At 33.9% G+C, this 15,525-nt stretch overlaps 1 protein-coding gene across 1 annotated transcript in view; it reads left to right on the plus strand.

The window, feature by feature from the left end:
* Positions 1–15,525, plus strand: part of EYS (eyes shut homolog) — a 1,792,869-nt gene that overhangs the window by 262,583 nt on the left and 1,514,761 nt on the right. The window contains 1 exon segment of the mRNA XM_037844664.1: positions 12,443–12,453. Coding sequence (XP_037700592.1) covers positions 12,443–12,453 — 11 coding nt within the window.

Raw genomic sequence — 15,525 nt, forward strand, 5'->3', positions numbered from 1 at the left:
AAATCCCCTTTATAAAAGCCAATCCATTTCTGTATTTTGCCTAATGGCAGCATTAGCAAAGCAGAACACCAAGGAAATGGTGAGAAGATAAAAATACAATTAATCCTCTATATTTGTAAGCAAAATTAAGATTGACTTCGATTCTACTCATACATGTTAATTCACTTGATATAAAAGGCCAATAGGATCATTAAATTTATCTCTCAGAAAGTTAAATCCACCAGAGTGTTCCTATGCCTGACAAGGCCTAAAACCCAGAGGCAACAGCCTCTTTAAGAACAACAATCAGATACAGCCCCCTTCCCCATAATGTCAATACTCCTTTTCAATAAGAACAAGTTAGGGTGGTCACTGCCTACATACCCCTGAAGACAGAGAAAGTGATTAAACAAGAGGAAGGAGTAGCAACAGACAAGAAAGGAATTAACAAAGGATTACGAGTACTGAATCCTTATATGAATAATTTTTTAGATGCTAGGGTATTAGAATAGCTAGAAGGAAATAACTGAAATGCTGGAATATAGCATTCTTTGAAATTTGCTCTATAGCTACTTATTAAATTGTACTTTGAAAGTTATCATCTTTCTGTATATATATTATATTTCACAATAAGGAAAGAATTGAAACTGGAACTGTGACCCATGACATTCTTTGAAATTTGCTCTGTAACTACTTGTTGAATCATACTTTTAAAGTTATCACTATTATGTATATATGTTAAATTTCACAACAGAAAAATGTATTAAAAAACAAAACAAAACAAAATTACGTTAAAGATAAGGGGAGAATGGGAGGCTGGCAATAAATACACAAAAATATAAAAAATAAAGATTAAAAAAAGCCAATAGGAGTCCCACAGAAAAGTCTGCAGCATAACACAGGTAGAATATGTAGTAATTATGAAGCAAAAAAGTATACTTTTTTTGTCCAAGATCCACTAGGGATTTAAGGAGCTCATTTGAAACCACAATTATATTCTTCTACTAGAAATGCAAATATACTATGAAAAAGAGTCATGAGAAATTAAAGCAAAGCTAAAATAAACAAGCATCTGAAGAAGATAGTAAGGGAATATAGTTAACAATTTAACATAGATGGTTATTTTTTAAATGGAGTTCAGATAGCAGTAAAGAGTGCAGTTAGTATTACAGCAAGTCTGATCTGTGACATGAGAAAAAACTGGGAATATTTTTCCTGAATATAAGGGAAATAGAAAAATTAAGAGAGGTAAATAACAAATATAAGAAACAATGAACTGCTAAAATATTGATACTACTAAATGACAACAAAACAAAAGCTAAGGAATCATAATCATAGATAAAATATAAACCAGTTTCTTATCTGTGCAAAATAACTGAAACTAAATTTGAAATTGTATCCAATTGAATTGTATCTATTTGAAGATCAAGAAATCAAATATTTAAAATAAAAATTAAGATAACTGCAAAAAATAGTTATTTTCTTCCAAGTTCAATGCCAAAAACAGCAAATAGTACTATCTATACAGTCTGACAAGAGAAAAATTTGATTAACAAATAATATTGAGGCAAGTCCTTTTACACATGTGAAGACAAGGGAAAACTAGTATACACTCATTGAGATTTCAGTTAGGGACTTCTTAGTCCCTCTGTGGATTATCACCTCTCTTACAAACTGCTATCACGATTCCACAAGTAAAAAGTAGCAACTTCTATTAGAGGACTGTGATCCCTGTTAGGCCACAGAGACCTCTCCCAGAATTTCTGGGGAAATGAGGGGGAGGGGGTTGGTGCCTGGGGAGAGAGGGAGAGGCAGAGAGAGAGAGAGAGAGAGAGAGAGAGAGAGAGAGAGAGAGGGAGGGAGGGATCAGAATCTCTTTGGGTAATTGGAATTGTAATATATTAACAGAATTGAATTTTTAAAAATCATGTATATTATAAGTAACATGATACATAGACCATGTTCAATAATATGTAGACAGTCATTAAAAGTCATTTTTCTACGTTGCCTGGGTATCCTATGTACCAACCTTTATATTCTTTGTCTTTTCTTTATTCAACCTGAAGAATGTACAACTACAATCAAGTGTTGGGACAAACCATGTCAAAATGGAAGTTTATGTGAAGATCATGTGAGTGGTTCTGCATTCAACTGTTCTGGGGGTAAGTATCACATTTAAGAGTTATAAATTTAAATGTAAATTTTAACTTTATCACAATGAAATATTTATCTATTAATTTCCTTGAAAACATTTTTTGCTTGCAACTCATTTTTGGCTCAGTTAATAACAAACCATTCTTATTATAATCTACTAGCAAAAATATCAAAAGAGAAGTACATTCAAAAGCAAAGTTCTTTAAGGATGTCATCACAAAGCTAAATACACTTACATTCTATGTTGTAGTATTGCTCTTCACAGTCTACTAGAATCAGCTAGATGACCATTACCATTTAGGTAAATAAAGCAAACAAAAACAAATTATTAATTAAATATTAAAACATTCATCTTTAAATAAAATTGATTTTTATAGAAAACACATGCAATATTTTTAAAACTTCATGTAAATATATGCAATCATGTGTGTATAGGTCTTTAATCTATGCATAGCCCTTGAAATTAATGACAAGGTAAAGAGATTTAGCTTTAACTGTGATATCAGTTTTCTGGATGAATTTTCAGGCTCTAATATTGAGGCGTATCACTCTGAATGACTACTGTGAATGTAAAATATTGAGTATCTCTATCATCTTGGGTAATTTTTATTATATTTCATGGAAAAAGGTAATATTACTCAACCAAAAATGATATTTTTTGGCAAAAAAGGCAGCAAATACATTGGATTTTATGTTTTTTACCTTTTCAAATAACACATGATATTTACAAAGTTTAATATTGCATTGGAAAATATTTAGGACCAAAAATATACTACCAGTAATCTATGCATCATTGAGCATAATACTTTTTATACTAATACAAAAGTATATATTTATATGACACATTCCTAGTCTTTTGGAGCAAATTAATTTCCATTATCAAATTCAGTTTAGATACTTTTTCCTGAGAAATATTTCTCATTCTGCGGAGTTCTGCAATTTGTCACTTTAAAGTACCTACCTGCATTGAAATGTAGCTGTGGTTTGAAGACAAAGGGTAATTTGGAATTGAGACTGCAGAAGTAGTTGTTAAAATTTAGTTGTATACGTGACTTATGAGGGAGAAAATAAATATTTCTATGTATTGATAGAGATTTTTCAAATACTCCTCAATATACTCTGGTATGTAACTTCAAGTTGGTTTCAAAAACTTCATGCTAGATTTCACTAAAACTGGAAAGACATTTCATTGCCTATCTCAGAGCCGTCACCCACAACCACATCTCAAGAATGAAGGTTAAAGTTTTATTACTTTTAAATAGATCATTCCAAATAATTCATTGCAGATATATAAGCTCAGTTATGTAATTGGCTGACTCCTCTATATTCACCTCAGTACTGTCTTCTTCTATTACCATAACAGTGCCACTGCCAGGAACAGTCTTCAGGTCCTAACTCACTTCATGGTTTGCTGGTGTCAGGGTCACCAAGAAAAGCACAACTCATACAGGCACTGGGTGGAACAGCATTTACTCACATAGAGAACAGACAAAGCAAGGTCAACTTCACTAGTGCCATAAAACACTTATACTGCTGCCAGGCAGTTGCCAGTGAATGTTCACACATACTTAGTGCAAAGGGGGAAAGAATGTGCCCGCAGGTCACTATCTGCTAGGGGATGTGTTTTACCTCAAAGCACTCCTGAGAAGAGAGTTGGCCCATGTTCACCATCTGTAGTAGGCACAAGGCCAGCACATCTCGTACTGAGCACAGGATTTATTTGTGGGTTACAGAGAAAGGAAACAGGCTGCACTGTACCACCCCCATGATAATATTCTTAAAAATAGCAAAGAAATAACTATTCTTCCTTCACACTAATTATGACAGAAGTTTATCAAGCTATTTTTATCCAATGGATTTTTATTTCCAGATATTCATTAGTTTTTCTGGAATGTTGGAGAAGAGCTCTTTCTATATGCAAAGGATATTAATGCTTTATCGTATTAGTTTTTGGATTTTGTATCTGATATCTAATGATTTAAAATTATATAATCAACACTCTGTTTTCTGATTTCTTACATTTTTTAAAATTTGCTATCACCCATTACAAAAATAATCTCCTTAGAATATGTTTTTAGTTTTTTTTTTTTCATTTTTTTAATTGAGATTGTTCACATACCATGCAATTATCCAAAGATCCAAAGTGTACAATCACTTGCCCATGGTACCAAGATATAAGATATAGCTGTGCATCCATCAGCACAGTTAATTTTTTTTTCAATTTTTAGAACATTTTCATTACTTCAGAAAAGAAATAAAGACACACAAAAAAAGGAAACAAATCCTCCCATACCCCCAACCACCCCCTTCCATTATTGATTCATATTTTGGTGTAGTACATTTGTTACTGTTGATGAAAGAATGTTAAAATACTACTAACAGTAGTATATAGTTTGCAATAGGTATGTATTTTTTTCTTATTTGCCCCTCTGTTATTATCTTCTAGTCATAGTGTCATACATTTGTTCTAGTTCATGAGAGAGATTTCTAATATTTGTAGTTAATCATGGACATTGTCCACCACAAGATTCACTGTTTTATGCATTCCCATCTTTTAACCTCCAACTTTCCTTCTGGTGACATACATGATTCTCAGCTTCCCCTTTCCACCACCTTCACACACCATTCAGCACTGTCAGTTATTCTCACAGTGTGCTACCATGACCTCAGTCCATTTCCAGGCATTTAAGTTCACCCTAGTTGAACATTCTGCTCATAATAAGCAACCGCTCCCCATTCTTTAGCCTTGTTTTGTATCCTGATAACTTACATTTCATGTCCATGAGTTTACATATTATAATTAGTTCATATCAGAGAGACCCTGCAACATTTGTTCTTATGTGTCTGTCTTATTTCACTCAATGTAGTGCCCTCAAGGTTTCTTCATCAACCATTTTTTTAAGACAGTTTTGTTCACACACCATACATTCTGTCCTAAGTAAACAATCAATGGTTTCCTGTATAGTCACTTATTTATGTATTCATTGCCATCACCACTATCTGTATAAGGGCATCTCCATTTCTTCCACAAAGGGGGAGGAAGAGTCAAAGAAGGTAGAGAGACAGGAGAAAAAGAAGAAAAGAAAGAGAGAAAAAAAGGAAAAAAAAAAAAACCCTGACAGCTAGGAAACAACAAAAGAAAAGATAACATTAAACTAAAGTAGAATGAAGAGTCAGACAACATCACAAATGCCAAGATTCCCATACACTTCCCCTATGTTGCCCCCCACCCCATATGCATTTAGCTTTGGTATATTGCCTTAGCCATATTAAAGGAAGCATAGTACAATGTTTCTGTTTTACTGTAGTCTTTAGTTTGGATTGATTGCATTTTTCCCCCAATCCCACCCCACTTTTAACACCTTGCAATTTGAAATTAATTTGTTCTACCTCATGTAAAAACATTTGTATCTTTTATCACACTGAGCACCTTAGGTTTCACTGAGTTATACAGTCCCAGTCTTTATCTTTTCTCTTTCCTTCTGGTATCCCATGTGTTCCTAACCTTCCTCTTTCAACCATACTCACAGTCATCTTTGTTCAGTGTACTTGCTGTGCTACTATCTCCCAAAATTGTGTTCCAAACCTCTTACTCCTGTCATTTCCTTTCTTTCTGTAGTGCCCCCTTTAGTGTTTCCTGTAGAGCAGGTATCTTGTTCACAAACTCTGTCATTGTCTGTTTGTCAAAGAATATTTTAAGCTCTCCCTCATATTTGAAGGACAGTTTTGGTGGATGTAGGATTCTTGGTTGGTGGTTTTTTTCTTTAAGTATCTTAAATATATCACCCCACTTCCTTTTTGCCTCCACGGTTTCGGTTGTGAAATCCTCACATAGTCTTATCAAGCTTCCTTTGTATGTGATGGATCGCTTTTCTCTTGCCGTTTTCAGGATTCTCTTTTTATCTTTGATGTTTGATAATCTGATTATTAAGTGTCTTGGCATAGGCCTATTCAGATCTATTCTGTTTGGGGTACGCTGTGCTTCTTGGATCTGTAATTTTATGTCTTTCATAAGAGATGGGAAATTTTCATTGATTATTTCATCTATTATTGCTTCTGCCCCTTTTCCCTTCTCTTCTCCTTTTGGGACACCCATGAAACATACATTCCTGCATTTCATTTTGTCCTTAAGTTCCTGGGGACATTGCTCATATTTTTCCATTCTTTTCCCTATCTGTTCTTTTGTATGTAGGTTTTCAGGTGCCTTGTTCTCTAGTTCCTGAGTGTTTTCCTCTGCCTCTTGAGATCTGCCTGTATGTATGTCTCCATTGCGTTCTTCATCTTGTGTGTTGTGCCTTTCATTTCCATAGATTCTGTCAGTTGTTTTTCAAACTTTAATTTTCTACCTTATGTATGCCTGGTGTTTTCTTTATACGCTTCATCTCTTTTGCCATAACTTCCCTAAACTTTCTGAATTGATCCAGCACTAGTTGTTTAAATTCCTTTAAGTCAGTTGAAGTGTAAGTTTGTTCCTTTGACTGGGCTATAACTTCACCCTTCCTAGTGTAGGTTGTTGTTGTCTGTTGTCTAGACATCTGGCCTCCTTGGTTACCCCAATCAGGTTTTCCTAGACCAGAATGAGTTCAGGTCTTGGAAGGAGACAATAGTTTCATGTCTCTCTGAGGGTGCCTTAGAAGATTGATGCACCCTGTGAGGTCTCGAGTCACTGTGCTTTTCTGCCTAGCAGGTGGCACCTGTCAGCCTATAGCTCCAGACTAGTGTAAGGAGGTGTGGCCCATGGTTGTTTTCCCCCAGGCTCTGAGGTCTGGTTCTGAACAGAAGGCAGGTAGTAGAGCTTGGCAGTGCCTCTTTGCTCTTAGGGAAGCTATACCCCTGGGGAGAGGTCGTTTGCATTCAAATTGTCTCTGACTCTGCTATCTCTACCCATGTCTGGGTCTGAGTACTAGGGATTGAAAATGGCTGAGGCTTTCTCTACTGAGCTGAAAAAGGGACAGAAAGACCCCCTTCAGGGTCAATCTGCAGGCCCGCCTCAGTTTCACCCATTGGCCAGAGACAGCACCCGGTCCTTTGGGCTCCCTCTCCCTCCCAGAGAGGTCCTCCAAGTCTCTGAGGTCAGTCATCATCAAAAGCCTCTGTCTGCTTGGGGATTAGTAGCTTGTATTGAGCGGTCCACATGTGCTAAATTAAAACCCCTGTTGGAGCTCAGCTGAGCTATATTCAGTTTCTCAGAAATGCTGCTCTCTAGAACCACGAGGCTTTGCAGTTTGGGCCACGGGGGAAGGGGGCTCCTGGCTTGGGTCCACAGTTTTTACTTACAGATTTTATGTTGTGATCTTGGGCATTCCTCCCAACTCAGGTAGGTGTATGATGAGCGGACAGTCACGTTTGTCCCCCAGAGTTATTCCATATTATTTTCTAGTTGTTCCTGACTGTTTATTAGTTGTTCCAGGGGGACTAACTAACTTCTGCTCCTCTCTACACTGCTATCATCTTTCTATCCCATGAATATGTAATTAAGTTGATGTCCCTTTCCACTTCATGATCGCCCTCAGAGTTATATGGATTTAGTATAATGCAATATCAATGAGAGGTGGAATGGTTTCATGAGAACGGCAAGAAGATTAATTACTGGACTGGTATCACTACTTATTCATCCTTTTATCTGGGAGTCCCATTAAAATCTTTTAATAGTTCCCTTTAAATTCTTTAAATGAACCTAAGTAGTACATCTCAAACATACAACTTCTGTCCTTAAAGAGATTTTGGGTTATGTGATTTGTATGCACATTCTGCATGAAATATGTTTGCTGTCTGTGTGTGTATCATGAAATATATAAACTTTAGCCCTGAGATTTACAGAAGATCAAAACTATCCTTCCTTTATCAAATTGGAACTTATATCTTATGCATTCCAGCTCTCAAAAAGGTAACAAAATGTCATTTTCTAAGTTGTGAGTTATTGTGGTCTAGATTAGGTCACAGAATGTCATACGACTCTGCTTCTCAGCATTCATTTTATAAGCATTCCATTTGATTACCAGGTATGTGGCTAACTCTACATGGCATGCAATGTGTTGAGAAAAATATTTATGGTTAAGTTGATGATGGCCAATAATGCCTGGTTTCTTGGATTGCAATTAACACAAATCCCCCGGGCTAATTTAAATACAGAAAAGTTACTGGAAAAATATAGGAGTTTTGTGAATTCACTGAAATTCTGGGACAAGACACTATGTAAAACAAAATTGGGTACAAAAAAGTTAGGGACTGGATACAGGAAGGATCTCATGACTTGGACAGTCTACTCTTCTCTCTGTACCTCTGACCAGAATCTCATTCTCAGGTAACATCTGATTGGGCAGTTTGATCCAGTTCCCACGGGAGAACACTTTCCCTGACATAAGCTCAGCAGATCATTTTCAGTGGAGGAGGTAATCCCTTAAAATAATATTGGGGTACTTTTTGGAAGGGGCAATGTAGGACTTCATAGCCAGAAAACAGCAGATATTTTCTTCAGTGGTAAAACGGCTCTATTTAAAAAGCATGTAAAATTAACTATTTTGAAGCAGATAATGAAAAAGAATTAAATTTTTCCAAATAGAAAAAGTTAGATACTACACTCACTATTAAGAGATAAGGTAACACAGACTAAAAATAAGAAATTTGGGTCCAAATCATGACTTCAAACTTATATCAGTTTGCTTTTGGGCAAATAATTTAACCTTCTCTGCATGTTTCCTTTTCTGTCAATAATATGTTTCATGTAGTTATCATATGACTAGTGTATATAATATTATGTGAGAAAAATATTTTATTAATCACTATGCTAACTATAATTGAATCCATTATTACCTTGAAGATCACACGTCTACCTTTAATTACACTCATGAATAAGCAATTTTAAGGATGTTCTAGATCTTTGTTACTTCAACATTCAGTTATGGAGGAATTCTGCACAAATGCCCATGCCAGGCAGATAAGGTCTCTGGTATTATTTTTATGCCCACCTACTGCATGTTTTGATGACATGTAAAAACAACAAAAATCCGCCATAATTTCCAAATACAAAAACATTAAAAACAACCATTAATTGAACTTAAATTATTTGATAGCTCATTATATCAATAGATAACATGTAAGATAAAAACCAATACAACTTTGTTTAGCTTTAAACATTCCTAAATTTTGAAATTTTGTTATTCACCTATTTTTAAGGATCAGTGAAGTGCAAGGTTGCCTAAATAAAGTTACTCCAAAGAAGGATTATAATACTCAGTAACTCTGAGACCTAAATTAAGTAAAAGCTCTGAGGTTTTAGATGAGAGAAAAGTAAATAGAAATATAGTATTTGGGAAAATGGTTTATTAGAGTAAAAGAAAAAATAATTTACTTTGATAGGATAAATGTAGTGACCCTTTTCTAACAAGTTCTTATAGCAAAATAATTCTATAGAAACCTGGCTTTAGGTTTTTCTTTACTTACTTTTGCCCTTGTATCCTTTTTTCTTTTATCCATTGATCTTAAATTGTATTTACAGTAATTATAACATTAACAATATCATACTGGGAATTTTACAGCATACGAATAATCTTAAACATGCATTGCAACCTCCAGAAATTTATAATGTATTAAAGAGGTAAAATATGGAAATAAATAATTGAAACTTTAGAAAATAATAAATACCATTAGAAGCAGAGATAATGCACTAATGGAATCCAAATATAGACAAATTTAATGAGAGAGGAAGAAAATCTTTATGGAAAAGTGACATTTTGAAATATCTATAAGCCCTAGAAACATTGAATTAGGAAGAAAGAAATAGATCAGGAAACAAAACAGAAACGAGTGTCATTGTGTGGTAAAATGGGGCAAATATATAGAAATGTATGGAATTGATTGGCATTGAGTGAATAGTAGTATTCCTTCTGTCCACCCCCTTCACTTTACGTGTGAGGAATCGAGTCAGAAAGTTTATTGGAGCTGTTAAAGACTGTGCCTACTCGAAGAAGAGTTGGGATGCTGCCCACGTCTTGCAGTTCTATGCCATCAGTTGTCTTTCCAGACTTTTGAGCAAAGTTTAAAGCACAAGATTAGTAGGTTGCATTCCCAATAATAGCATTACAAAATGGAAAGCAGAGTTTTAGATTTCATTCAAAGGTATATCATTTTTAAAGATTAATCATATGGAGCCAAATGGAGATTTTAAATAACTGACAAACTTGGCTTCCTGTGTGATTTTCTAAACATTAAAAATGGAGTTTTTCATTTTTGCACAGCACTATTTGATGTTGTAATTTCTATGTGGCTATTCTGTCTAAATTTGCATTCCAATGCAAAAACACGTTAGCCAAATTTTAATAATTTATTGAATGTATCTCTTAGGATCAGATATGTTATGCTTTCTTTCATAAAGACAAAATATCAAAAGATTAACATGACAGTCACTTAGATCTTGCTCATAGAAAATTTGCTACAAATCTTTTATCTGATAGCTCAGTATTCCCACCTGCTTGTGTATAGCCCCTCTACTTATTTCCACAGGCAAAAGAACTGAAGAAGACGACAAGGCTTAAGCAATGAATCTTAAATGCTTCCACCTGGAAATGATATCCATTATATTTCTTCACTTCTATAACCATAGGAAATTTCAAGCAGCTCTACCTTACTTTAAAGTAGATAAATGTATAGAAGGGAAGGAAACAATACAATATCAGTCATGTCTACTTGTTGATTTGCCATATAAAATTTTTATTTATGGGTAAATTTAAATTATTCTAATCACTCTGCATTGCTGTTTGTAGATATCAGATACTTATTATCAGGTATTCAAATATTAAAAAAAATTATTACTTCTATTTTCCTTTCCTGCTTGCAGATTGACATGGAGAATTTTCCTACTTCTATGAATTTCTCTTTGTCTCAAATTTTAAAAATATTTTTTAGGAGATATTCACAATTATGTCAAACACAAATGATTTAACAATTCAAGCTAATTTCTAGTGGAAATAAAAAATAGAGGAAAATTTCCTGTAACTTTCTGCCTTAAGCATATAGTAGATTCAGGTTTTGAAAAACTCTCAGCATACATTTCATTGTATCCCCTGCATGGGGATACATTTATCATTAATTTATCATATTTGTTCTGCCACAAAATTTCTCTGTAGCATCAAGGAGACCCATACCATGTGCTTTTTTTTAATATCAGTTTTATTATTTTTTTAACCAAGGAAGTAATTTTTCGCTATACTTAAAGTCACTTATTATTCAGAATATAATCCATTTCCCTTAGTGACATATACTACATCAACATTCAGAGGGAAACAATTTTTCTGTCTTGAGATTCATAAAAAGCAAACTACCACACACAAGAGAAAATGCAAATGTTTATTATGCCAGTAAATAAAACTTCACAAAAAACACACAAATATAATGAAATTTGTAGCAGACTTTCACCTACATCCCAGGGAAATTTAAAATTGTGAACTAAATGACTCAATTTGAAAATGCTGTTTCCTCCTTCAATGTATAATAAACTCTTCTTCCTTGCTTTCACTCCATTCTAATGTTTTTTCTTTCACTGTTGAACTCCAATCATATTCTTCCCTATAACTTACTTCAAAATGATATCCACATAAATGATAGCTTCTGTTTTTAACTTGAAAGTTATTTTACTCATAGTAATTCAAATGACGAATTTGTGCACTGTTATTAATATTACTTGTATGGGTTTATATACAAATGTTTAAATAAACACATTTCCTTTTCAAAAGTGGAATTGAAATGAAAGCTATGTTAATTCCTTTATCATAATGTTACCTCACACTGTAAAAATGTGCAATTTTTCTTCTGTACCATTTCAGATGACCAATGTTTTGGATTTCAAAAGGAAAATGATATTAAAAGAAACAGGCTATTCCACATGGCAATAAATGTCCACTTAGATTAAAAGCTCTACAAATCTTTAAACTATTTTCAACAGTAAATAATTTGGAATGCTCTTTAAAATATGAATTTTCTGTACTAAATTCTACCTTCCATTATAGTCTTATTTTAGAGGATGCATTACAGAATTAATAATGCTTTCTATAAGAACTTAGAAATCTAACATTTGTAGTTCTACTCCTATCCATTTCTCATTACACCAAACTTTAAAAATAATTCTTTAAGACACATTCAAAAGATAGGGATTTTTTCTTAAAATTTATATCCCATTCAGTTCACCTGGTAGCCTTCTTACATGACCAAGAAGCCAGATGCCATTTGGAACTGCTTCCACTCCCGAATAAAATTAATTCCTTGCTCATTCTTAGACCTAAACTGTTGACTTTTTTGCTTTATTAAAGAAAAGTCAGAGGCGGAGTATTTATGGTCACATTAGATGTGTTTAGCCACATCTCTTTTACCCCCAAACATAACTGATTGTGAAACCAATTGGCAAATCAAGTGTTTGTGTGTGTGTATGTGTTGTTAGAGATTGGATATGAAAGAACAGTGCTCTTCCTGCATAGGTGATTCGAAAAATGTTCTGAGAGGTACAAGTCAATCTACCTTTCTGTTTAAAGAAATGCTACCTCCACGTACATTTTAAAGGCTTCTTTTCAACAATCCTTCATAGAGCTTTTGATGTTCTTACTTGGCATTAGAGATATGAAGAACTTTTAAGCTTCTCACCTTAAGATTTCTATAAATCCACTTAATCTTTTCAAAGAAATTAGGCTTTTCTGAGGATTAAGCCTGAGCCAGTAGCATTTCTATTGAGTAGGGGAGAAGGCCTGAAACTCAGGGGAAAAACAGGATATTTGAATTTTTGATAACTCCTTAAGTAACAAAAGGTAGGTTTCTATCTATAATGTGGTCTATTTTTACCAATGTATAACTTTCTGAACTAGCATTAAATTGACTAGAACTTTCTATCACTTACAGTTTTATGAATCTAAGTCAATTATATCTGTGGTTCAAAATGTTTTCTATTTTGAAGACTCTCTTGAATCATTGCAAATAAATACATTATTTTTATGGTATCATTCATATTAAGGATACATGACTGTCACAGAAGCCAACAGAAACAGAAGATCAGAGAAATGGTAAAGAAGAAGGAGGGTATTTCTGCATTCCTCTCTGAGCATTAGAAGACTCCTTTACCAATCTTTGAGCTGGAACCAGAGGAGTTCTCCTGTAACTCTGTCTCCACCCAAGTAATATGTATGAGAACTACATTTTAATATGTATATTTCACATACTTAGACAATTACAGTTTGACACCATTTTTCTACTAGAGCATAGGTCCAGTAATGGAAAATAACCTTTAATTTTGTAGAGTCAATAACAATAAACTAATCTCAGAGGGTCCTTTATTTTTTTGCATATGATTCAATTTAAAAAAGCAGAAGCTACAATGTTATGTCCTTTTAGAATCAAGTAACAGCAACGAGGATAAATAATTTTTTGTTAATTTTTTTTAATAAAGAAGTTGTAGGATTACAAAACTATCACAATAAAATATAAAAATATAGAGTTCCCATATACTACCCTATTACCCATATCTTGCATTAGTGCAGTACATTTCTTACAATTCATGAAAGACCATTTTCATAACTATACTATTAACTATAGGCCATTTACAATAGGGTTCATAGTGTTGTACAGTCCTAAGTTTTTTTTTTTCATTTTTTGTTCTAGTAGCATATGTAAGACCTAAAATTTCCCCTTTTAACACATTCACATATATAATATATTGCTGTTAATTACATTCACAATGCTGTTCTGCCATCACCATCATCCATTATCAAAGGTTTACAATCAATCCAAATAGAAATTCTGTACATTGTAACAATTAACTTACCATTCCATACCCACAGTCTAGCCCCTGGTAACCTATATTCTGTATTCCAACTCTGTGAGTTTGCGTATTCTAATTATTTCATATCAGTGAGAACACACAACATTTGTCCTTTTGTGTCTGGCTTATTTCACTCAGTATGATGTCTTCAAGGTTTACCCATGTGGTCACATGAATCAGAACTTCATTCCTTTTTTAATGCTGAATAATATTCCACTGTATGTATATGCCACATTTTGTTTATCCATTCATAGTTTGATGGACACTTACTTGGTTTGCCTCCATATTTTGCCAAATGTGACTAATGCTTCTGTGAACATCAGTGTGCAAATATCTGTTTGAATCACTGCTTTCAATTCTTTGGGTATATACCTAGTAGTGGGATTGCCAGTCACATGGTATTTATAATCTCAGCTTTCTAAAGAACTGGAAACTGTCTTCCACAGTGGCTATTTTTTTCACATTCCCACCAACAATGGAAGAGTGTTCCTCTGTCTCCATATCCTCTTCAATACTTGTAATTTTGTTTTATTTTTCAATAGCCATTCTAGTATGTGTGAAATATCTCATTGTGGTTCTGATATGCATTTCCCTAATAGCAACTGATGTTCAGCATATTTTTTATGTACTTTCTAGTCATTTGTTTATCCTTTCTGGAAAAATGTCTATTCAGTTCTTCTGCCGATTTTTAAATTGGGTTGCTTGTCTCTTATTGTTGAGTTGTAGGGTTTTGTAATATTTTCTGGATATTAAACCCTTTTTGGATATGTGGTTTCCAAATATTTTATCCTACTGATTAGGTTGCCTTTTTACTTTCATGATAAAGTCCTTTGATATCCAAAAGTTTTTAATTTTGATGAGGTCACATTTATCTTTTTTTTTCTTTTTGTCACTTGTGCTTTGTGTATAAAGTCTAAAAAAGTCATTGCCCAACACAAGATCCTGCGGATTCGTCCCTATATATTCTTCTGGGAGTTTTATAGTTCTGGTTCTTATATTCAGTTCTTTGATCCGTTTTGACTTAAATTCGTATATGTTGTGAGATAGGGATCTTCCTTCATTCTTTTGTAAATGGATATTCAATTTTCCCAGCACCATTTGTTGAAGAGAGGAATATTTCCCAGTTGAGTGGACTTGACAGGCTTGTCAAAAATCATTTGTTGACAGATGTGAGGGTCTGTTTCTGACCTCTCAATTTGATTCCATTGGTCTATCTATATTTCCATCCCTATGGCAATACCATTCTGTTTTGACCACTGTAGCTTTGTAATAAGTTTTAAATACAGGAGATGTGAGTCCTTAAAGTCTGTTCTTTTTCAAGATAGTTTTGGCTATTTGGGGCACCTTATCCTTCCAAATAAATCTGTTGACAGGCTTTTCCATTTTTGTAATGTGGGTTGTTGGAATTTTGATTGGGATTGCATTGACTCTATAGATTATTTTGAGTAGAATTGACTACTTAATGATATTTAGCCTTCAGTCCATGAACATGGAATATTTTTCTGTTTATTGAGGCCTTCCATGATTTATGTTAGCAAACGATTTTAGTTTTCCTTGTGTAAGTGCTTTACATCCTTGATTAAGTTTATTTC

The sequence above is a fragment of the Choloepus didactylus genome, chromosome 7 (assembly GCF_015220235.1).
Source record: "Choloepus didactylus isolate mChoDid1 chromosome 7, mChoDid1.pri, whole genome shotgun sequence".
NCBI lineage: Eukaryota > Metazoa > Chordata > Mammalia > Pilosa > Megalonychidae > Choloepus > Choloepus didactylus.